A 25,088-nucleotide genomic window follows, 5' to 3' on the forward strand; every position below is an offset into this window, starting at 1 on the left:
TCATTTCATTGAGTTACACTAAGACCATGTGTCCAATACATTAACACTTTCAATGCCAACGACGAGATATGTCGTTTGTTCATGACGACCGTTCAACGACGAGAGATCTCACTTCTTTTTCTATTAGCAATTTGAATTCATATTTCATCAATCTAGTCTCACGTTAGTGCTGCAAACTCTCTCTGAGCTCCATTGGGAAAATACCGCCCCCTATCGTCTCCCTGTGGTACTGCACCCCTTTGGAATGGATTGAAACGAAACACATGGGGGGGAGGGAATCCAGCTTCCTCATTTTACTTCTCGGGCAAGCCACCCGAGAGGATCAGATTCATTGCCGAGCCCCAAAACAGCGTGGAATACATATTTCCAGGGGACACTGTACAACTGTACAAGCAAAACTGTACATTGGAATATTGACAAAACCATACTTGGTCATTTACTGTACATTGGAGGGGGTTGGGTTAGGACATTTACAGGCGCCAGTTTCGAATTGTCTCCTGTAGGTGTTCTTTGAGAGTGGTTTTGAAAGTGGGTAGTGATTCACATTCCTTTACAGCTTTGGGTAGGGCGTTCCACATTGATGTGGCATAATTGCGAAACGTGTTTAGTCCCTTGTTTGAGCCGAATCTGGGTTTAACATGATTTGTGGAGCTCCCTCTGGTGTTGTGATCGTGGTATTCACTGACCTTTGGGAAGTATTTTGACATATACATGGGTACCTTGGTCGTGTAGTGTATCTTGTAGACCAGGCCCATTGCAAGTTGCTGTACTCTGTCGTCTACTCTAAGCCATCCTAGGTTGTCAAAGTGGGCAGGGGTGAGGTGGGTTCTAGGAGTAAGGTCAAGCAGTAGTCTGACCAGTTAGTTTTGAGATGTTTGTAATTTTGTTTTTAGCGCCTTTGAGGTGCTTTGGTACCATGAGGTGCAAGCATAGTCGTAGTACCCTTGAATGAGTGCTCCTGCCAGAGTCTTCAGGGTATTCTTGTTTACCAGAGAGGAGATCCGGTACAAGAATCGAGTTCGTTGGTTGACTTTTTTTTATTACATTGGATGCCATTTTGTCACACGAAAGATTTGCCTCTAGGATGGAACCCAGGTAGGTAATTTCATCTTTCCTTGTGACAATATTGTCACCCACTGTAACTGAGAAGCCGTCGGTCTTGCTGAGTTTGCTATTTGAACCGAAGAGAATGGACTCTGTTTTGCCAATGTGTAATGATAGTTTGTTATCAGCGAGCCATATGCAGATTTTGCCTAGTTCCGAGCTGATTTTTTTTTTTAACCTGTAACTTGTTCTTGTCAGAGACCAGCAGGGCTGAGTCGTCCGCAAACAGGAACAAGTTGCAGTCACAAGCTGACTACATGTCATTTGCATAAATTAGGAACAGTAGCGGTCCTAGTAGGCTTCCTTGTGGAACACCACAGCTCACTGTGAGGGGGGGGGATAGGGTACCGTTTACCTCCACCATCTGTTCTCTCCCCTCCAGGTAGGATTGCATCCAGCTCACTGATAGACTATCAAAACCAATTGCTTTTAGCTTGTCAATCAGAATGGTGTGATTGACAGTGTCGAAGGCCTTTTGTAGGTCCAGCATGACCATGCCGCAGTATTTGCCCGTGTCCACCTCTTGTTTGATGTGGTCGTTTAAATAGAGAAGACATGTGTCAGTGGAGTGGGATGTTCTGAAGCCAGATTGGAATTCGTAGATTAGATTTTTTTCCGCTACGTACTTTTCGACCTGTTCGTATACAATTTTTTCCATGACTTTCGAGATGGAGGTAAGGATAGAAACAGGGCGGTAGTTGCCTGGGTCTAATTTGCTGCCCTTTTTGTGCAGGGGTGTTACTCTCGCAATTTTGAAGTCCTTGGGGACGTGTCCCTGTTTTATGGAGAGGTTTATTATGTGTGTGATGACTGGGGTGATGGCGGCTGCTGAGTCTCTGAGGAATTTGGAGGGGATGTTGTCATGGCCAGTGGCCTTGTTCGGTTGGAGGGCGCTCAGTTTTTTTAGTACTTCATCTGTTGTTACCATTTCCAGTTTGAAGTCGTCTTTGTGGACCCCTAGGTTCTTGTAGTATGCTACTATGTGTTCTACCCCATAATGCCCTGAGTGGGAGGGTAGTTTGTTTACCAGTGTTGTGGCTGTTTGTGAAGAAAATGTTTAAGTAATTGGCTACATCCAGCTTGTCTGTGATGAGTGTGTTGTCCGTCTTTATGTTTATGTTTGAGAATCTGGTTTTAAGTTTTTTACTGCAGCCTAGTTGATTATTGAGTAATTTCCAAAGTTCACATGGTTTGTTTTAGTTTTCCTCAGTTTTGTCCTTGATGAAATATTTGTTTGCACTTTTGATCATGTAGTTTACGTCATTTCTTAGTATTTTTCTTTCCAGTTTGAGTTCAGTCACGTGGGCTTGGAGTTCACTGCTCGTGCTTTTGGTAAGCTTTGACTAACTTTTACGAAACTCAGAGCATTTTTTGTCTCTGGTTTTCATAGCGGTGTGTGTGTGTGTGTGCTGATCAGGAAATGAGAATCGATTTTTCAGCTCGCTTCTATAGCGTGCATAAGTACACATATACTATCGATAATCTAGCGTTTATTTGAAAAGGATTAATAAATAGGCCGAAAAATTACAACGTTTTTTGTGTATTCCAGAATATTCCAGTAAAGGGCGATTATCACAGAATCTTTATATTTTCCTTCCTGAAACTTAAAAAAATTGCGTTTTTCAACATGATATAAAACGGAAATGAACCGATTAAAAAAAAACAATCCGTTTCGACAATATTGACTGCAAACAAGTCATTGATAAGCGACGGCCAGATTAGACACATAGCCATAATTTAAGACATAGTTTATGCATTTGCAAATATGAGAGCTCTATCATTGAAGTGGGTGGCGGCACGGAAGCACTAAATCGTGCACCGAGCTCCGTGTTAAGACCACATGTCGGCCCTAATGTCTGTATCATTTCATTGAGTTACACTAAGACCACGTGTCGCCCCTAATGTCTGTATCATTTCATTGAGTTATACTAAGACCACGTGTCGCCCCTAATGTTTGAGTTACATTAAGTTTTCAGAGGAACAATAAAAAAATGTATACGTTTATTATTAGTGTTCACTCATAGTTAAAGACAGTAGAGGTTGAGTACTTTATTATCTAAAGATGGTAAGTTAGAGTGTTGTGTTCACTCATAGTTAAAGACCGTAGAGGTTGAGTACTTTATTATCTAAAGATGGTAAGTTGTAGTGTTGTGTTCACTCATAGTTAAAGACAGTAGAGGTTGAGTAGTTTCTTGTGATATATCACAATCACACTCCAAGTGTTTTAGATTAACTTCACAACTGCAAATACTTGGGCTGCCCGAAAGATTTCATAATGAAGAACAGTATATGGTTCTTCAGTGCCAGGTTTCAATTGATCTACCTTAAACCCCACCCTTTTTTCTTGATCCTCCAACCTCAACTTTGGTTGAGTGAAGCAACAGTTGTGGTTTTAGATCAATTCAGGTCTTGTCTCCTTTGTTTTTTTTCCTCTAATCCGTCTGACGTCTCTTCTCCTGTCCTCTTTTAGTTGCGTGGCGTGAACCTCTCGTGCGTGCGCACATGCATGGTGGTGGCGGAGGAGAGGCCTCGCATCGCCCTCACCCAGTCCTTCTCCAAGATCTTCAAGGACCTGGGTCTGTCACCGCGCGCCGTCAGCACCACCTTCGGCTGCAGGGTCAACGTGGCCGTCTGTCTGCAGGTGAGCTCCATGTGGTGGAAGAGAGAACATAATTATAGGGTCAACGTGGCCGTCTGTCTGCAGGTGAGCTCCATGTGGTGGAAGAGAGAACATATAGGGTCAACGTGGCCGTCTGTCTGCAGGTGAGCTCCATGTGGTGGAAGAGAGAACATATAGGGTCAACGTGGCCGTCTGTCTGCAGGTGAGCTCCATGTGGTGGAAGAGAGAACATATTTATGTATTTATAATAAATAATTATATTTCTGTACTTGAGTGGTGTTCCTCAAGGGGTCAAAGGATGAAAGAGGGTCATCGTGCAACAAAGACCAAACTTACTTGGATTAATATATTATTAATATCTTCACTTCTATGAGTCTACACAACACGTAGGATTAATATAATAATATATTATTCATATATAATATTAATATCTTCACTTCTCCATCTGACTTCCTTTTTCTGTCACTCATGTTCAAGTTTCAAGTTCAAGTTTCTTTAATAGTTGTCATACAGAAGTACAGAATACTTTCATACAAAATGCTTCTTACTGTTACGCTCATGTGTTACGCTCATGTGTCTTCCTGGTGTTTTATTTGTATGCTTTGTGTGTGTGTGTGTGTGTGTGTGTGTGTCTTTCACTGTATCATCCTCTCTTCCCCTCTCGTGGACATCTCTCTCTCGTCTCTCTCTCTCGTCTCTCTCTCGTCTCTCTCGTCTCTCTCTCTCTCTCTCTCTCTCTCTCTCTCTCTCTCTCTCTCTCTCTCTCTCTCTCTCTCTCTCTCTCTCTCTCTCTCCTCTCTCTCTCTCTCTCTCTCTCTCTCTGTCCCCTCCTGTCAGCCCAACAGGCTAGGGAAGCTGGTTGAGCAGGTACTGTGAGATGAAGGGGGCTAAGGGGGGGGGTGGGGGGTTGGCTGGGCTGGGCTGCTGGCTTCATGTGTGTCCCTTCTGCATGACCTTTGAGAGATGCTTTTATGCCGAAATGTGCTTTTAATTTTGTGCACAATTCTGCAAAAGAAGACATGTTCAAAAAAATTAAAATGTGAAAAGGAAGGAAAATGCAATGGTCATCGAATAGGTCATCCCAGTGCATTTTCCTTTCTTTGAGAATGCATAACTCCCAACTCGTAAAACAGCAGAAAGTAAAGTAAATGTCGGCAGAATATGTCTATATTTGCAGAACTGCAACCAAAAGTCTCCTCAAGGTTCTCTTGCTTTCCCTTTGATGGCCTCCTGCTCCACCAGGCTCAACCGGCCACTGCTTCATAATACAGTAGTTCATGACAGAAGTTGTATGTGATACTGGACATGTGACGGTGTGCCTTGGTGAACTAGTCGTGGGGACAGACAGTGGACAGACTGGAGACAGTTACGGTGTCCCACAGGTGTGATTGTATACTCTGTTCAAGTCTCAAACTGACTGGTGTTTAACATACTGTGAGGGCAACTGTAAAGAGTGCACACTCCTGTAAAGAGTGCACACTGCTGTAAAGAGTGCACACTCCTGTAAAGAGTGCACACTGCTGTAAAGAGTGCACACTGCTGTAAAGAGTGCACACTGCTGTAAAGAGTGCACACTGCTGTAAAGAGTGCACATTGCTGTAAAGAGTGCACACTGCTGTAAAGAGTGCACACTGCTGTAAAGAGTGCACACTGCTGTAAAGAGTGCACACTCCTGTAAAGAGTGCACACTCCTGTAAAGAGTGCACACTGCTGTAAAGAGTGCTCACTGCTGTAAAGAGTGCACACTCCTGTAAAGAGTGCACACTCCTGTAAAGAGTGCTCACCATGCAGCTGTCTGTCATTATCTGAAATAAGAAAATAAAAGAAAATCTAACCCTAACTAACCTTACTGTCATGCACTTGTCCTAGTAATAAACTAACCTACACTGTAGCACTCAACACTTTGATGAACATTGTTACTCAGCTGATAGAGTTGTGCCCTTCCTGATGACTTGTCGTACAGAACTTATAAGTCGTTTTGGATATAAGCGTCAGCTAAATGACTAAATGTAAATGTCATCCTTTTTGAAAAAGTTAATGTGTTAATCAGCTATATATATATATAAAAAAAATAAAAAAATGACATATTCGTATGATCAAATTATTATCAGATTACAGGCTCAGAGAAAACACTGTTTGGCTGTAAAATACAATTTTTTTTAAGAATCAGTGCTGATGATGCTCTCTATGATTTGATGCTTATGCTTGACTAGATGTGCTCATATTCCCTGGCTTAGATACAGTACAGGCGCTCATGTAACCATGTTATCCCCTCTGTGTTTGGCTGGCACCCTCAGAGGACCACATCAGCTTTAGTGAGGCTGAGGCAAGTGCTCATTGCTACATAGCTTGTGCTCTGGCTTCACACTGGCAGCGGAGAGATGGGAAATACATTTACATTACATTTACATTACATAGTCCCAGCTCCTGTGGTTACATGGTGAATAGTCCCAGTTCCTGTGGTTACATGGTGAATAGTCCCAGCTCCTGTGGTTACATGGTGAATAGTCCCAGTTCCTGTGGTTACATGGTGAATAGTCCCAGCTCCTGTGGTTACATGGTGAATAGTCCCAGTTCCTGTGGTTATATGGTGAATAGTCCCAGCTCCTGTGGTTACATGGTGAATAGTCCCAGCTCCTGTGGTTACATGGTGAATAGCTCTGCTGGTTGGCTTCTGGCTGCTCTGTCTTAGCAGCTGTATGTCACACTGATCTGTCTGTCTCTTTCTCTCTCTCCCCCCTTCTATCTCTCTCCCTCTCTCTCTGTCTCTCTCCCTATCTGCCTCTCCCCCTCTCCGTCTCTTTGCCTCTCTATCTCTGTCTCCTTCCCTCTCTCTCTGCCCCTCTCCCCTCTCTTTCTGTCTCTCTCTTTCTGTCTCTCTCTTTCTGTCTCTCTCTCTCTCTCTCTCTCTCTCTCTCTCTCTCTCTCTCTCTCTCTCTCTCTCTCTCTCTCTCTTCTCTCTCTTATCTCTCTCTCTCTCTCTCTCTCTCTCTCTCTTCTCTCTCTTCTCTCTCTCTCTCTCTCTCTTCTCTCTCTCTGCCTCCAGGGCACAGCAGGACCAGATCCCACCACGGTCTACCTAGACATGAGAGCACTACGACACGACAGGTAGGGGGTAGCGTTTGAGTGGTATTGCGCTGCTAGGGAATAGCTCGGGCTACAGTTGATTTTCTGTTGGATTTGTTGCTGTGTTGGCTAATGTCAACTAACTGTCAGGAAATCAAATGCAGTCCATTCTAGAATAATGGTTCTGTTTGTTTCTGTTGATGAGTCCCTCTAGACTAGACCACAGGGCTACTTTCTGGGTTGGGATACAACATGCTTAATATTCACAATAGGTCGTCATGCCATTAAGGTGTGTTTTTTAGAGTTATTATGAACCAGCAAACATCTGGTTACCTATTCTGCTCAAATAATGTTTTTAATTTTATGACAGTTTTTCTTCTGACATGTCCTGAATCACAAGGATTGTGTAGCAGCCTGTAGCATCGCTTGTAGACTTTAAAATCGAAGTGATAATTCATTGTGATATATTGTGGGAAGAAAAGCCTTTGTAATTATTTTGGGGTGGTTGTGTGTGTGTGTGTGTGTGTGTGTGTGTGTGTGTGTGTGTGTGTGTGTGTGTGTGTGTGTGTGTGTGTGTGTGTGTGTGTGTGTGTGTGTGTGTGTGTGTGTGTGTGTGTGTGTGTGTGTGTGTGTGTGTGTGTGTGTGTGTGTGTGTGTGTGTGTGTGTGTGTGTGTGTGTGTGTGTGTGTGTGTGTGTGTGTGTGTGTGTGTGTGTGTGTGTGTGTGTGTGTGTGTGTGTGTGTGTGTGTGTGTGTGTGTGTGTGTGTGTGTGTGTGTGTGTGTGTGTGTGTGTGTGTGTGTGTGTGTGTGTGTGTGTGTTCTTCAGGGTTCGTCTAGTAGAGAGAGGTTCACCACACAGCTTACCACTGATGGAGTCTGGGAAGGTACAAAAGCAACCACTGTTCTGATGAGATGCAGTTATGTTTATTTGTGTTAAACACTGTTCTGATGAGATGCAGTTATGTTTATTTGTGTTAAACACTGTTCTGTTCTGATGAGATGTAGTTATGTTTATTATTTTGTGTTATTACATGGCGTTTTCACATTCGCCGAAATGCTTGATTGTGATTGGTCAATAGCCCCTGACAGCGGTGAATAATTTTTCGATAAGCCATGGGCAACGCGCAATAATCACCGGTGATTATTGCTTTTCGCAGCTGGAGTAATCAAGCCCCACTGACACACACTGTTTCAGTGCAATCAGACACACCTGCCGGCTGCCGGCGATAATAATAATCACTTTATTTGGGCTGACAGAGCCACAGAACAACTGCGTCTGCATTTGATCTCGTCTTGTCGATGGTGTAAAATGAATTAGGTATATTGTTAGTAAGTTAGCCATGTAATAAGCGGGATAATGTATAGCTATACTCGGTCATTGTCGCAAAATAATTTACCTTCACTGACGTTTAGAACACCTCGGCGAGGCGCCTCGGTATTCTAAACTCTGTGTCTGTCAATTATTTTGCGACAATGACCTCGTAGCTATACATTATCCCTTACTTAAACATTATTCTGATCTGATGATATTCAGTTATGTTTATTTTTGTATTTGTTTGTTCTCTTGCTTCTAAAGGATGGGTAAAAGAGTGTTACTTGTAATGATAACGTTAGGTTATGACTATAACCGAGTTCTGTTAGTATAGCGAAGCTCGGCATCGCTCTCTGCACTATCTCGCATATGTGCACGCGCACTGAATAAAGACCACAATGTACCTTTAATCCCAATATTCGTCTGACCACACCCCTATCAGCTTACCCATATAAGCAGGGGTGGGGCCACCCACTCGCCTCCTTCCCAAGCTTTCGCCACAAGGCGAGGTCAAAGGCTGCAGCGGCGTCGGATGCCGAGCTTCGCTATACTAACAACTCGGTTATAGTCATAACCTAACGTTCTGTATCGTATCGCTCTCGCTCGGCATCGCTCTCTGCACAAGGGAGGCCGAGCGAGAGCCAACGGCCGACAAATACACCCCGCTGACAGCCCCCCACAAACCATCAGAACAGGGAGGGCCGAGCCCCCCCGACCCACCCTAATGGCGGGCACCCCCCCTATTAGGGGCTTCACGGGAGGGCGACGGACCCGACCGTGCGAAGAGGCACTCAAGCAACTCAACGCACAGGGTGAGCAGACCGTGGCTTGACCCCACGACTACACACACGCACAACCCGCATGCCACCCGGGAACGAACGAAGGAACAACCTCGTCACTGCCCCCAGAATCACGGGGTCAAGGGCAAACCCAACCCCGTGGCAAGGCCGCAGCAGCGGAGCACGAAGGAAGACCCAGACCCACCAAAAGGACTGGACTCCCTAGAATGGGGGCCCGGAGAAGTCCATGATGCTAGCATCAAGACCCCACCAGGTGGGCACGCAGTGCCCCGCCCCCCACATCGCCAGCGTATTCGGACAAAGGCCCCTCAGTTACTGCACCTGGTATTCCCAGGCGGAAACCCATCCAAGTACTAACCAGGCCAGAACCTGCTTAGCGTCCGAGATCGGACGAGATCGGGCGTGTTCAGGTTGGTATGGCCGTAAGCCGAGCGGGCCCTGTCCCCCCAATAGTACACCGCCTGGCACACTGACCCTGCAGAACAGGCAGTCAGCATGGCCGTAAGCACACAAAAAAGGTTAACCAACGGAAGCAGGCAGCGCACCGGGGAAAAACCAGGCAACAGGCTGTTAACCCTAGCCTGGAGACTGCGGACGAGACAGGCGCCAGAGGGGACAGCTGAACACAGCCGCCCCGGCGGAAGGAGCGTAAGCTGGCGGTGTTGCATGACCAAGCCTCCATCTAAAAACCCCCACCCAGAGGGGTCGAGGCAGAGAAGGCTGACACGATTGGCAGACGTCATGAACGTGCAGGGGCACCCTCAAACGGTGAACCCGGGAGTTGACACTGCTCCAACACACCAGGGAATCAACCACCTCGGTGTTACCCAATGCGGTGGTTGTTCCTATAACCCCTCAAGAAAAAACTCAAACACACCTGCGGGTATACACCGGCTATACCGCAGTACAAGTGTTTCAGTTTTCAAAAAAGGGTTAACCCAGGCCTACGGGTCGACGAAACATTACCTCGGACCGGGCCTGGCGGTACGGGAAGCACAGGGTCACCAGAGGAGGTCAAAAACCACCCCCACAGGCCCCTCTCCGCCATGCGTGAGAGAGGAGCGAAAAAGAATGGAGAACCAGCCCCTAAGCACACCGTACTTGGTATTCCCAGGCGGTCTCCCAACCAAGTACTAACCAGGACCAACCTGTGTAGCGGCCGAGATCCGACGAGATCGAGCGTGTACAGAATGGCATGGCTGTAAGCCATTATGACAGTGCTGAGTAAAAACGTACCCAACCAGGGTCTCCATAGCGCTTAACCCTGTGACACCCAGACCGACCTGGCATTTTTCCCCCTGAAAAAAAAACCCAAGTCCCTCAGGGTACCAGAACAGCAGATCTGCATCCCCGGCGGACAACGGGTTCAACTGATCTGGACCAGCGTGACCAGAACCAGTCCCGTGCCCTAACCACGCCGACATGCCTACTCCAGGAGAAGGGCAGATATGCGTGTCGATCTTAACATGAAAAGAAGGCGCCACCCAGACGTTCGGGCGAACCGCGCCTGGTGGCCCACCCCAAGGGCGTGAGACCCCTCTACATATGTTCAGATCCATTCCGTCATCATCCCCCAGACATGAACGAGAATCCGTCGAAAAACCAACCCAGGTCGTGGGATTTGGTCGTCGGAAGAGGAAAAACCCCCATCTCAGTTGCTTTATAAAAACGCTGTTTCAACCACAAGCAACCAAGGCGTGCCAGTCAATCGCCTGTTTACAGCGAGCTAGCACTATACGTGCGTCGGGACACACCCCCATCAATGAACAGGCTATTTAGACCTGTCATTGAATCCCCAAGGCGCCCAGGGGAACGACAAGAGAGGTGCGACACTCCCGAACTCCAACACTTCTGGAATAGAAAAGAAGGAAGCATCAACAGTATGTATCCCAGTCTACACAGCCGGGGTAAAAAAATTTCACATTTTTACATCCCACCACCCTCCCATAGGAAGGAGACGGGGATCCCCAGAGAGACTTCCCACGCGAGCTGTACAGATTGAAAAGAATATATTGCACCTTGAGCCATGTAAAAAATTGGTTTTAGGGCTCTCCGGGGAAGAGGCACTGAACCCATACACACTCAATAATCGAATTGAATCGAATACATATACAATAGAATAGGACCCTTCTAGAGGGTCCACTCACTTTGACAATCTGAGGAGGAAGGCTCTGTACTCTGATGGAGGCTCCCTCACATGGAAGAAGGAGTCCGAACTCACAGAAGGCCCGAATAGGCGCTTGGTGAGGAGGAGCCCTGACCACCCCCCTGAAACAGATCCATCACATGGACCTGAACAGCACACGGAAGTCCTACCAACAGAGACGCGCACGGTGACGTACTCTATGGCGGGGGAATTCCTGCGGTGCACACGCCTAATATACCATACCGTGGGACCAGGAAACTCCCCCCCCCCGTAACGTGCCGAACCGCCACGTGACGGGAACCTTGAAGGACAGGGGGTGTACCCCTGACCGACAGAAACAAGGGGGAGAGGAAAGGTTACCAGTCCACCCCTTTACGACCCCACACCCATGATACGATGTAATGACAAAAAGAGAATATGACACAGTCATAGTCAGCTCTATGAAGCGTTTTACAGCTCCACACAGCGCATGAGCTAACCTGCTATCTGATTTTTACTAAGGAAAAACACAGAATAGAGAGGGCTCTAAGAGCCCCGGTCCAACATACACATGTGCTTCTGTGGCCAGTCCAACCCAGTTGTAGGTCACATGACACACACAACCCATCATCACCTACAAAAAATGGCAAAAACACTCAACAGAGGAACGCCGTTTTTCACAATGAGAGAATACATCATTCTCGATTAGTATCGGCCACAGGCCTTGCTAAGCACACACGACAGCGACCAAACCATTTTTTCTTTTAGGAAAATAAAGTTTCTCCAGCAGTTTTAGCACAACCTCAGCAATCAAGCTAGGGGTTACATCGCATCCCTACCACACAAAAGACACAATTAGTGCACAACATGTCTGATAGAAGGATGAAAAAGTCCCCAGGGAACCGGGGGGAAACACAATCCTCTTATTTTACCCTCAATACGGCCAGTTAAAACAGGAAAACCTGTTAATATGTGAACACACTGTTCATTGTCATCACAGGCTGAGAAAAGAACATTCTTTTACTCACTTGTCACCAAGCATAGCTTCCTAGGTTAGTTACCTTAGTTGTGAGTACACGGTACATATAAACACCATGATGTTTCTCACACAACAACCAGATCATTACATCCCGATTTGCACGGAGAAGCTAACTGCCAGTGACAAAAACAGCTCACACATAACCTGCGTCGTATCCCAAATGCATTGCAGCAACACACGTTTTGGGAAAAACATCGTTATTCACAATACATTTAGAAAAGTAAAACCAGAAGACGTGTTATAAGGTCTGGTCAAACCTGTTCCTACCCGGAACGTAGATCAGCGAAGTGCAGTCACAGACACCGTAGGAACACAGCCGCTCCTGTGTTGTTCGAACTGGGCAGCGTCACCGCTCCAACCCGCACTACAGTCCTCTTTGTTGATGCAACCTTGCCGTCCTGGCTCAGGGCAGGGTCGACGAAACATCCCCTGTCAAGGATGACGTCGTAGTCAAGAGTGTAAAACATGTTAAAATCAAAGCACGTTCAACAGAATAGCATCAAGCTAACGGCCGCTCCAACCGTTCGGGCGCTACTGCTCCTGCTCGCGAGACGCCGAGCTAACGGCGCACGCGACCAGAAGCGAGCTCACGGCGGCGCGCGAGAAGCCAAAGCTACCCCGCGCCAGGCCATGGCCTATAGCAGCAAGCTAACGTTACCTAGCGATCACGACATGCTAGCACCGCAGCTAACAGCTGACTGGCTAACAGTAGGCCCACTAAACAGGCCATGCAGCGATCCCAGCAGGCTAACGCAGCAGTTAACAGCTGACTGGCTAACCGTAAGCTAAGCAGCTATCACCTGAACATGTAAACAATGACATAACACTCACCCAGACAGGCCGCCGTTCTGAACCTCCCCTCACTTTTTAAGAGAAAAGAGAAAACAAGATGTCAACACCGCTTCACAACGGTGATTTTACCAACACCCGACGGAATCAGCACAATACCAACTGGCCTGTGTAGCTGACTTGAACACGGATCTGCCGCTATCGCACATCCATGCACATATCCCCTCGTGAAGGAATACTCTCATTTGGATATGAAAGATGGGGCCTTAACACGGTGACAGAGAGAATCCACTCGTCCAGAACACACAGGGATCACCAGTGTTAATGGTCGCGGCCCACTAGTTAAAACTATAATGGTCTTCAGACCAAGGCCTTCTGTCGCCTAGGTGGCTGAACAAAGGACCCTAGCCTGGGGCCGGTTTCCATAAACATTGCCAAGTAGCCCCCATAGCACTAACAGACAAGTGGAGCCTGCCAGCAAAACACTACTCACCCAACCTGGAACGCACCGCTTCTCACAACAGCGGCATGTCCGACAGTTCAGCTGTGGCCTGACAGGTTTCACCCCAACAAACACAGCAAGGAACTGCAGTTGAGAAGCATGCAGCGGCGTGCTCCCAATACGAAAACCGGTGGAGGATTTTTAGAATGATCAACATCTTCCAGACACTCCAGTACGAAGACAATATCGCCGTATTTTCTCGAAAATAGTGAGAGAGAAAATAAAGATATGATGTCAACGTATCCTTGTTTCCCAAAGCTGCTCCTAATCCTTTCCAACATGGTGTCAAGTGTGGGGATCTACCGAGGCACTTCTTCCTTGTGGTGAAAGCGAGAAGGAGGCGAGTGGGTGGCCCCACCCCTGCTTATATGGGTAAGCTGATAGGGGTGTGGTCAGACGAATATTGGGATTAAAGGTACATTGTGGTCTTTATTCAGTGCGCGTGCACATATGCGAGATAGTGCAGAGAGCGATGCCGAGCGAGAGCGATACGATACAGAACGGGTGAATCCCAGTTTGTTGTAAATTACATGTCCTACCGTATGTCCTTTCAGATTCTTCCAGGAGTGAAGGTTATTATCGCCAACACAGAGACTAAAGGACCGTTGGGAGACTCTCATCTAGGAGAGGTCAGTCACGGGACTGCCCCCCCCCCCCCCCTCTCCTCTGTCTTTCTCTCTCACATACACACCAGAGTAATCAGAGTTGTAATAGACCAACTGTTTTAACCATAGCTGTTTGGTAATATACCAGTGGTTTTAACCATAGCTGTTTGTGTAATATACCAGTGGTTTTAACCATAGCTGTTTGTGTAATAGACCAGTGGTTTTAACCATAGCTGTTTGTGTGATAGACCAGTGGTTTTAACCATAGCTGTTTGGTAATATACCAGTGGTTTTAACCATAGCTGTTTCTGTAATAGACCAGTGGTTTTAACCATAGCTGTTTGTGTAATAGACCAGTGGTTAACTTTTAACCATAGCTGTTTGTGTAATAGACCAGTGGTTTTAATCATAGCTGTTTGTGTGATAGACCAGTGGTTTTAACCATAGCTGTTTGGTAATATACCAGTGGTTTTAACCATAGCTGTTTGTGTAATATACCAGTGGTTTTAACGATAGCTGTTTGTGTAATATACCAGTGGTTTTAACCATAGCTGTTTGTGTAATAGACCAGTGGTTAACTTTTAACCATAGCTGTTTGTGTAATAGACCAGTGGTTTTAACCATAGCTGTTTGTGTAATAGACCAGTGGTTTTAATAGACCAGTGGTTTTAACCATAGTTGTTATTAAATGTATATTATATATAGTATAGTATATATTAAATGTATAACTACTTTATAATAATCCATGTGTGATGTCTCTTGTGAGCCAGATCTGGGTGAGCAGTCCTCACAACGCCACAGGCTACTACACGGTGTACGGCGAGGAGGCGCTGCATGCCGACCACTTCAGCACCAAGCTGAGCTTTGGCGACACCCAGACCGTGTGGGCGAGGACGGGCTACCTGGGCTTCCTGCGCCGCACCGAGCTCACTGACGCCAGCGGAGGTGACGGCCATTCAAATAAGCATTAAAGAAACTAATATAATGTTGCCAATAATTATTTGTGTCTTGCCAAATAAATGTTATCCTCCAGTAAAGAAAATGTAATACATGTAATAAATGTAATCTAAAATAAGCCTCATCTAACTCTGCACACATAAACACTACTGTGTGTGTGTGTGTGCGTGTGCGTGTGCGTGTGTGTGTGTGTGTGTTGCAGAACGCCACGACGCCCTGTATGTGGTGGGCTCTCTGGATGAGACGCTGGAGCTCAGAGGGATGAGGTATCACCCCATTGACATTGAAACCTCCGTCATCCGCTCTCACAAGAGCATAGCTGAATGGTAAGCGCTCTCCATGACATTACACTTAATTTGGATGGTCCATTGTGAAAGATCTACCGTACTTTTCGCACTATAAGCCGCATCTGACTATAAGCCGCAGCAGCTAAATTGAATGATGTGTACATATATAAGCCGCACTGGACTATAAGCCGCAGGTGTTTTAATGTTTAATTACCATATGTAATTAGCATTGGGACACAATACTGTCGGACAAATAACAAGAATTAACTCATTTACAAGTTGTATTAAGTTTAGCAAATAAGGGAACAGATAAATAACATTTCAATGCAGTCAAAAAAGCAATATTTAGATTTTTACATTTTCGGGTTTGGTCACGTCAAGTCACATATAAGCCGCACCGTTATATAAGCCGCAAGGTCAAAAAATGGGGGGGAAACCCGCGGCTTATAGTCCGAAAAGTACAGTACATCACATCAGTAGTGTGTCTGTGTCTAGTATCTAGACTTTCAACCTACCATCAGTAGTGTGTCTGTTGTCTGTGTCTAGTATCTAGACTTTCAACCTACCATCAGTAGTGTGTCTGTTGTCTGTGTCTAGTATCTAGACTTTCAACCTACCATCAGTAGTGTGTCTGTTGTCTGTGTCTAGTATCTAGACTTTCAACCTACCATCAGTAGATTGTCAACAGGTTTTTTATTTTTGTATGCGTAGGTAGCAGTGTGGGATATTTGTGGATATCCTGATGAAGAATGTTTCTCAGTCAACCGAGGTTTGGATAATAACAAAGGTTTATTAACCAAACAGATAGAATACATAGAGAGAATGGCTGAGGGCTTCCCCCCAGGTGATCAGCTGAATTTACCCAGGTAAGAAGCCCTGGATAGATCTCGGGAGGAGACCTATATAGTTAACAAGGGGGGGGGATGTGGTCCCATTTGATAGGTCAGATGGGGGGGAGGGGGTACAGGTTTGGGGGACACAGGGGAGGGGGGTGTCTTATTCCACAGAGAGGGGGGGGGGGGCACAGGTAAAGGGGACATTTACATGAGGACATATTATACCACAATATATTATATCACAATATATTATACCACAATACTCACTTTTCTTTCTTATAATGTGGGTGAGATTAATGTATAATATACCAGGATTGTTTGGAACAGGTAAAAGTGGGGACCGATGTAATTCATCGGTTATCAGATAATGAATAAAATAGAAAATAATTAAAATAATGAAAATGTTGGCCAATGTGTTCTGTTGGTTGGCCTAATAGTTTAAACTAGTATTATTTATATACATGATTCCTGACATGATCGACTGGAATATTGAAAATGTTGGCCAATGTGTTCTGTTGGTTGGCCTAATAGTTTAAACTAGTATTATTTATATACATGATTCCTGACATGATCGACTGGAATATTGAAAATGTTGGCCAATGTGTTCTGTTGGTTGGCCTAATAGTTTAAACTAGTATTATTTATATACATGATTCATGACATGATCGACTGGACTGCGGTCTGTGTTATTTTGATATCAGAGATGTGGGAATAGATATCACCCTTTTCTTTTATTAATCGCTCAAAATACCTATATCAATGAGTGGTCCTCAACTCTGATATCAAACAACAATTAACATAATCATTAGAAGCTATAGCTGTGCAAATATCTTGGCATACCTTCAGTCGTTCATGTCGTGACTCAGGGGAGCTAATGTGATCGTTGTGCATACAGGCATCTTAATAAACCAATTAAATACATGCACTGTCTCTGTGTGGTCAGAGTGCACAGGGTGAAAACACAAAATCGTGTGCATAATTATTAGGAATAGGATTTACACATAAGCATTAACTTAGTGGCTAATGTGTACAAAAACATTTAAACAACCGTTAACCTAGTGGTTAATAAAACTAACATGATTGATTATGGGAAACTGTTCAAAAATGGATTAACTTAGTGGCTAATGTGTACAAAAACATTTTAAACCGTTAATCTAGTGGTTTGTATAACAAACTGATATAAAAGGTGATTATGATAATCGTTATGCATTGTTCTAGTATTTTGCTGTGGTGTATACTATCAATGGTCAAAACAAACTTGGTGTCTTGGAATAAACCAACTGGTTCTGTCTTGTTAACAATATAATTTTCAATGTGACTCTGTGATCATTCCTTATTGTTATTATAAATTGGTTATTGCAATCCTATTGGTTGTATTTCATCATATTCTTAGTTCATAATTTTCTTGATACATATGAACTTTGTGAAACAGCTCTTGTTTGTGAATCTGACAGTTGCTGCGTCGCTGTTGACCATCTGTTCTCTGCCAGGGATGTGTCTTTCTGTGGTGACCTGCTGTGTGTTGAACGTATCGTACATTCAGTTGATGTTTCTGTGAGCCTGTCGTGTGGCAGTAAGACAGTAAAAAGTAAATAAATACATAACAATTTTGACAATGTGTGTTCAGAAGTCTCTTGGTCCACAGGTCTCATTTGCTATGTGTCTCTTCTTGACGATGCAGTCGGGAATATTCACTGGTCGCCGTCCATTCCCTGTCAAGGGTCACTTGTAGCAGTCAACTATAGTGGTCTTGCAGACTCTTTTCCTGGAGCCTGCGCTGCTCTCCATCACCACCACATGTCTGCCACTGTGCTCACGCTTGGCCCCCATCAGGCCCAGAGACATGGCGGTAGGGTGGTCTTGAACGTGCTGTGTGGTGGTTGGTCCCCCGCTCCCCGTCATCGCGGTACCAGAGGGGCGAGGGTTTGCTGGTGTAGTGGCTTGTCTGTAGGACGCTCTCTCACACGAATCTTGTCATGGGAATCCACCTTGATGGTCGGGGCTTTGGTTCCCATCTGCAGGTGATGGGTTTGGTCTGCCGTGGTCTGCAGTGCCGGGGTGGAGGCCGTCAAAGGTTGATCTCCTCTTCGTCAGTGTCTCCTTGGTCAGTCTCCTTCGTGGTCCCCTGCTCCACTTTCTTGGGGATGTCTGTGGGCTGGGTTGGATGGCGGTTCTCCCACGGTTGCTGTCGTCGTTCTGGTTGTGTCCGCAGCTCCTTGGCGGCGTCCCTGGTGGTAGTATTCTGTCGTGGGTCGCTCAGGTCGCTGGGTTGTGTTCCTCCTTGCCTGGTCGCACCGTCGTTCGTGGTTCAGGTCACGCGTCGTCTCACTCGTCTTGTCCTCTCACCAATTTGTGATCTGAGGATGATAAAAACTGCCTTAGAACCCCTCCTCACATAAATGATTCAACGCCTTTCTGCTAAAGAGGAAAATCATTTAGGGTTAATTCAATTCATAGTTTTTTTATTGTGTAATACCATTATGCATGTTCTTTATTTTACTTACCATTGAGTCGATGCATCTTCGTACTAACCTGTCCTTAACGGTGTTTGGGTCGTGACCTCTCTGGTTCTCTTTGCAATTTTCTCGCCGCTCTGTAAGCATAGAGAAAAACACACAACAAAAACCTCTAGGCAGCCAGGTATTTTGCATGGAATATACTCATTCATTGTCTCGTCTATCTAAGTAGTATTAATTAATTTAACATCTAATACACCAAGAATAAAAATCTACCTCTAACTAACCTTATTGTCATGCATTTATCCTAATAAACTAACCTACACTGTGGCACTCAACACTAATAAAACTAACCTACACTGTGGCACTCAACACTTTGATGAACATTGTTACTCAGCTGATAGAGTTGTGCCCTGCCTGATGTCCTGTCGCACAGAACCTGTGCGTCGCTTTGGATAAAAGTGTCAGCTAAATGACCAATATTGATGTTTCACTGGTGTTCTTGATATTTGCAGTCATAGAAATGTATTAGTTTGTTAAAAGGAAGAGTCATGCATGTTATTAGTTAGTGGAAAAATAGAGTAATTTCCTGACTGCATTCATCAGGTACCAGTGAATCATGGTGTTCGCTATGGCAAGCTGGTCTTAAAACATTTCATTCAGTGCATTTTGTGGTTCTCTGTTGTTATCCATTGTCAGATGAGTCTCTGTGGTAACAAAGAGAAAATCTGCATCTAAAGCGATACTTCCTACTATACTAAGTATAGTGGAGATACTAAGTTGAGTCTCTATAGGTGTGGTCAGAGTCCTCTCTAGGCATTTGCATTATCTTTCAGCTCCACATCTTCCTCAGCTGATTTTCGTGTTCAAATGTAGATTATTTTGGGGTCTCAATTTAAATGATTGTAGCTGGTCTCACTTTGTGTCTTGTCTGTGTTCAGATGCAAATCACTGGAGTTTCAACTTTTGTGATACAATGTGTTTACACCCCATTCTGCATCTTGACCCAGAGCCAGATCTCTTGGTTGTCTGTAAACACCAACACATGTTAATTTTCCCACTCTTTTCTTTTATTCTGGGTGAATCCTCTTTGACTGTCTGTGTGCTCAACAAACATTAGCTAGTCCTTCTCTATTTCATCATCTCACTCATCAATGTTACTGTGGAAAAAGAGGAGGCATGATTTTGGTCTCATTTAAACATTATCTGCATTTATTCATTATCTCTAAAGAAAAGTTGTTATTCTTTCTTTAGCTTTTAGATCAAATCTATCCAATTGATTAGAATCCTATTTAAAACTAGCTTTATGTGACTTATAACGTGTAAATTAAAGCAACATAAACACTCAAGTGATCTGAGATAGTTGTAATTTGCTGTAACTGAGATGATAGTTGTGTATGTACAGTTTCTACGTCAAATGACTCCCTTTTCTTGACTCCTTTTGTATCACAAACAGTACTGAATTTGCAAATCTGGTATGTCATAAATGTATAGATGTAGCAGTACTGACTATCTGTATGTCATGTATGTCATAATATGTTCTGATGAATTGAAAATGGGGGACCCTGATGTAAACAAATCTGGTATTGAAAATGGGGGACCCTGATGTAAACAAGACTAAAGTCTCTCTCTGGTCTGCATCCCCTTAACAATTGTGTATTGAGCTGTGCTGTATTGTACCCATTCTGCAATCTGTTAATAAAGTTTTCAATCAATCAATCAAAGCATCTATATTTATGATTTTCATACTCACCGGGGACAGCTGTTGTGTTGACGTTGGATCCGTTACGTGTCGTCAATGCAATGTTCGGTTCGTTTCTCCGGTGGTCTGGGATAATGCAACCCGCATCTCGCCACCGTAACTCAACATTTTCCAATAGCAGCGCGCACATACATATACAAATAAAACATATACTACAAGTGGATTTCACGCACCTTCGGCCTTGGGCACATTAAACTTTATGTTCGCCTATGGATAGTTTAATATAAAATCATAGCTTCACGGCGCGCATAGCGTGACGTCATCGCTCCATGCGACGTTCGTGCGTTCTCATTCGCCTCGGAAATAACGCTTTGCAATTCATACAGTATTTTTCCAACGAGCTCTCAATAGCCTGGAATTCCTAAACCAGCGTTTTGTTACAGAATGAACGCGCCTGTGCATATGTGAAAACGTAAACAAACTGAAACGATAAAACTATACTTCCCCAAATGGTCGTTCCCGTGGGCCGGTTCTGTTGATTCCGGAAATTACTATCCTAGTTTGTCGCGTGAACTGCACTTCAATGTTATTCTCTATATAACGGTACTAGTCTCTCAATGCTCTGCGCAATATCAGTCGGCATATTGTGCAAATACAAACAAGACTTTAAACAGACAAACAAACATTAATACATATAAGTTAACGTGTGTGAATATCTGACTGTATTGGATCGCTGTACGTTTAGTCGACCAGCATCTGCTGCGACAAGGCATTTATCCCTTGACATAACTATACATCGTTATTAAAGTCATAACGACCGAACCTGACTTCGAAATTTACCAGCGATATATTAGATTATATATACCGTTTAATCATTACTCTCGGTCTCTTTTACTCGCGACTAATGTCCTGTTTAATGTACTTTCCGCGACTGATGTCCCGTTTAATGTACATTCACGTACTCCCGGGACATCGCGTAATCATGTACTACTAGGACATCGCGTGATCATCTTCCCGCTATCTGTATTGATCAATTGGTTAATTTAATCCAAAATACATCGTTTTCAGGAATGGAAGAGATTGTGGGCTTAGTTTGAGGTTGAAACAATGAATATTATGACGCTACTCTGGTAATTTCTAATTATGATTCCATCAGCTTCTCGGTCCTAACTTCCCGCCTCTTTGCAAAGGAATCACAGAACGTTTTTAACAGAGTAGCGTTTTCCAAGGATATCACATCATAATAAGCTCACGTATCTTCTTTTGTTGCCTATATTTTTAGTCTGCATCAGCTAGACTAGGGGTAGCAATCCAACAACCTGTACTGTGTGCCTTAGCTTTTGGTCGGCTCCGACTTGACCTGGAATAGCACTTCAACCTTTGTGCCTAAACTTTTGGGAATAGCACATATAACCCATCCTCTCAGAACCGCCTGATAAGGACCCAGGTGCACGCGCGCCCTGGTAACGATTCTCAATACAGATCAGATATATTAATGCACATTATTCTTACTCAGCCATGATCTCAATATTTGACAACATTCTGTAATATTCACCTGGCACAGAGAAAAGCGGAAGGTTTTAATTCCTTTCCATACATTTTTGGTCGACCAGTCTATTATACTCACTTTTCTCTGTATAGCTGAAATGATACAGCACGCCGGGAGGACGCAAAAAGGTCCGTCACAAGTTTGTAGACGCCAATTGTGGGATATTTGTGGATATCCTGATGAAGAATGTTTCTCAGTCAACCGAGGTTTGGATAATAACAAAGGTTTATTAACCAAACAGATAGAATACATAGAGAGAATGGCTGAGGGCTTCCCCCCAGGTGATCAGCTGAATTTACCCAGGTAAGAAGCCCTGGATAGATCTCGGGAGGAGACCTATATAGTTAACAAGGGGGGGGGATGTGGTCCCATTTGATAGGTCAGATGGGGGGGAGGGGGTACAGGTTTGGGGGACACAGGGGAGGGGGGTGTCTTATTCCACAGAGGGGGGGGGGGGCACAGGTAAAGGGGACATTTACATGAGGACATATTATACCACAATATATTATATCACAATATATTATACCACAATAAACAGTTAAGTTACGGCATTGCAGCTTGTCCAACTAGTGATATCCCCCTGTTGAGAGTCAACTGATAAAACCGTTGACTAGTTACAGACACACTTTTTATAATAGGTGTAATAGACCATTGGACCATCAAACTAAACTAAACTATTACCCTATATGATCCTGTAGAGGAATTCCTTTTGGTTGCCCCAAACAATCGCTTAGTTCACACAGGGGCTACGGCCCCCACCCCTCTCTCTATTAAAGCTCATTGTCTCTGTCTCTTCCTCAGTGTCTCCCAGCTGGCCACAATGAGAGCACTCCTCTTAAACAACGTTTTTTTAACCTCTTATCCATCGGGGCAAGCATCAGGCTAGTTTCGATTGCATACCCAAAGTCATTTAAGATTTATTCTTGAACCACTTATAGCACATGCATGAGTCTGGTCTCTTTTGAAAGGAAACATTCTCAAATTTCTTCCACAACAGGAAGAATCACTCTGAGTGCTAATTTAATAGAATTACAGAGGTTTGAATACACTGAAATAAAAGTTTTGTTTACTTATGTCTGAATTAGTTTGCAAACAGATGCATGCAAAAGAGTCCCAGCTGAGGGGTATGAGCTGGAAAACACAATGAGTCCATAGCCTGAAGTATTATCTAGTACAGGTCCAAAGTTGATAACAATCCCACGGAAATTAGTGTTTTACACATGTTTTTATCATGTTTGTATCTGTAATAATTCGGTATGCTTATCCAAAATACATTTTGACGCACAAGCAAGTAATTCTCCAAACAACCAACTTCTCTTCGTCTTATTTTCTCCCTTTATCATAGTAATCATCCCTCATGTAAGATACTGTCAGCTCCAGAATTTCATTAGCTACAAAAACGGCCAATCAGTCACCATTAGTGGTGACTGGTCTGTTCAGGGCCAGGTGAAACCGGACGCGGTCACTTGTCCGAAACTGACGCTTGTTGGTTTTTTGGTCTTGTAACCAGAGATTAGAAGCACATAATGGGTTGAGTAGGGTGTCAATCAAAAGGCGGCCATTTTAGCTTTCCAACAATGTGTCGGTTTATCGGCAATAACACAGCCTGAAGCCGACAGACGAGGGCAAAGTGCTGCGACGTGCGCGACAGCCGGTCCTACATGTACTTTGTACTATTTGTTTTTACTATTAAATAATAAATATTATTAAAGACACTGATTTGGGGGGGGGGGGGGGGCAGGTGGCGCACGGAGATTACGCTCGTCACCAACACCGGGAGACACTAGGATTCGCCTGTTCGAATCCAGCTCCCGGCGTTGCTATCAGCTTGGCTGGCCTCTCACACTGATACAATTGGCTGTATCAGGGGGTGGGAAAGCTGAAGGGTGGGTCCTGGGCGTTGTGGACAGCGACCCCCACAGTTCGGTCGGGGCGCCTGCTCAGCGAGGGTTGGAACTGAGGAGAGATAGTGTGGCCTCCCACACGCTACACTCTCCCCGGTTGGCCTGCCCCAGGCTGCACATGCGTCGGAGGAAAGCATGTGACAGTCTCCGGTCTCCCGGACCAACAGTAGGGGAAAGTATGCAACAACCAGGAAGGGTGGGATGGGAGAAAAATCGGGAAAAAGGAGGGGAAGAAAGATAAAAAAAAAAAAAAATACACTGATTTTGATCAGAAGATCCATCTACGATATAATTGATGAGTCCGGATCCACCACAATCCCCAAGTCAGTCTGACAGTATGTTACATGGGGGCTGCCTGTTTGACTAACTATGCTACTATGTACTAAGTGATATCCACTTTTGATGTGGTATTAACACTTACAGTTATTAATAAAGGAAAAAGAGAACATGATGCACTCCTTATGATGTGTTAAAAAAAATTTATTATTGTTTTGGCATGACCAAAAAGGAGGATAAAAACACATGGTGTAGCATGGCCTACCTTTCCTTCACCAGGGTGTGGCATCCCAGCTAACAAAGGGTATATACTAGGGATGTCCAATATTCTCGGCCTACCGATATTGGCATTAAAATGTAATATCGGAAAATTATCGGTATCTGTTTTCAAATAAAATATATATATATATATATCATTTATTTAACCTTTATTTACCCAGGCAAGCAAGTAAGAACAAATTCTGATTTTATTTATTGTCAAAAGTATGCATAATGTTGTGTTAATTCCACGACAAGAGATATGTAATGTTAATTACCTAAAATGATTCCGTTTTTTGGGGGCGGAAACCCTGCATATATCGGTATCGGTTGATATCGGTATCGGAAATTAAGAGTTGGACAATATCGGTATATCGGTAAAAAAAAGCCAATATCGAACATCCCTAGTATATACACACACACTGTCTGAACAAGAGGTGGCAACGACACCTTACCCTAACCCTAACCACTCCCACTACCTTACTAACTTAGAATAAATGTCATAACGTCCTTCCTGGGCTATGGATCTAGACACTAATGTTATTCCTCCTACGCAGAACTGTATCCAACGCCTGTACAGTACATAACAGCCTCCGAAACATCCCTGCCCACGAGGGCCAAAAGTTGTACCAAATCAGGACATCCGCCACCGAATTAGTTTGAAAGAAAATGCGTCTATAACGTTGAATTGGGTGCGTAGAGACTGAGTATCGCAAACAACCAAAAATGAAGCTTGTCGAAACATTTATGAGTTATGCAGTGATGTAGTTATCGGGGAAAGTAAACGGACTATAGTTCTATGTCTGCGTAAGGAAACCGTACCCTTATGGCTGCGTTCATCATCCTTTCCATGGACACAGTGAATAAACAAGGCTGCACAGACTCTGTGAAATTAAATTAT

The 25,088-nt window shown here is 44.3% G+C and overlaps 1 protein-coding gene across 1 annotated transcript in view; it reads left to right on the plus strand.

The window, feature by feature from the left end:
- The window catches only part of LOC311228131 (disco-interacting protein 2 homolog A-like), a gene marked incomplete at its 5' end in the record, with an annotated part of 215,683 nt that overhangs the window by 186,627 nt on the left and 3,968 nt on the right, over nt 1-25,088 (plus strand). The window contains 7 exons of the mRNA XM_084314044.1: nt 3,575-3,745; nt 4,562-4,591; nt 6,771-6,832; nt 7,617-7,674; nt 13,912-13,986; nt 14,733-14,907; nt 15,122-15,245. Coding sequence (XP_084170170.1) covers nt 3,575-3,745; nt 4,562-4,591; nt 6,771-6,832; nt 7,617-7,674; nt 13,912-13,986; nt 14,733-14,907; nt 15,122-15,245 — 695 coding nt within the window. The remainder of the gene's footprint in view (nt 1-3,574; nt 3,746-4,561; nt 4,592-6,770; nt 6,833-7,616; nt 7,675-13,911; nt 13,987-14,732; nt 14,908-15,121; nt 15,246-25,088) is intronic.

This window comes from Notolepis coatsorum, assembly GCF_963971535.1.
Source record: "Notolepis coatsorum genome assembly, chromosome: 5".
In the NCBI taxonomy this organism is placed as follows: domain Eukaryota; kingdom Metazoa; phylum Chordata; class Actinopteri; order Aulopiformes; family Paralepididae; genus Notolepis; species Notolepis coatsorum.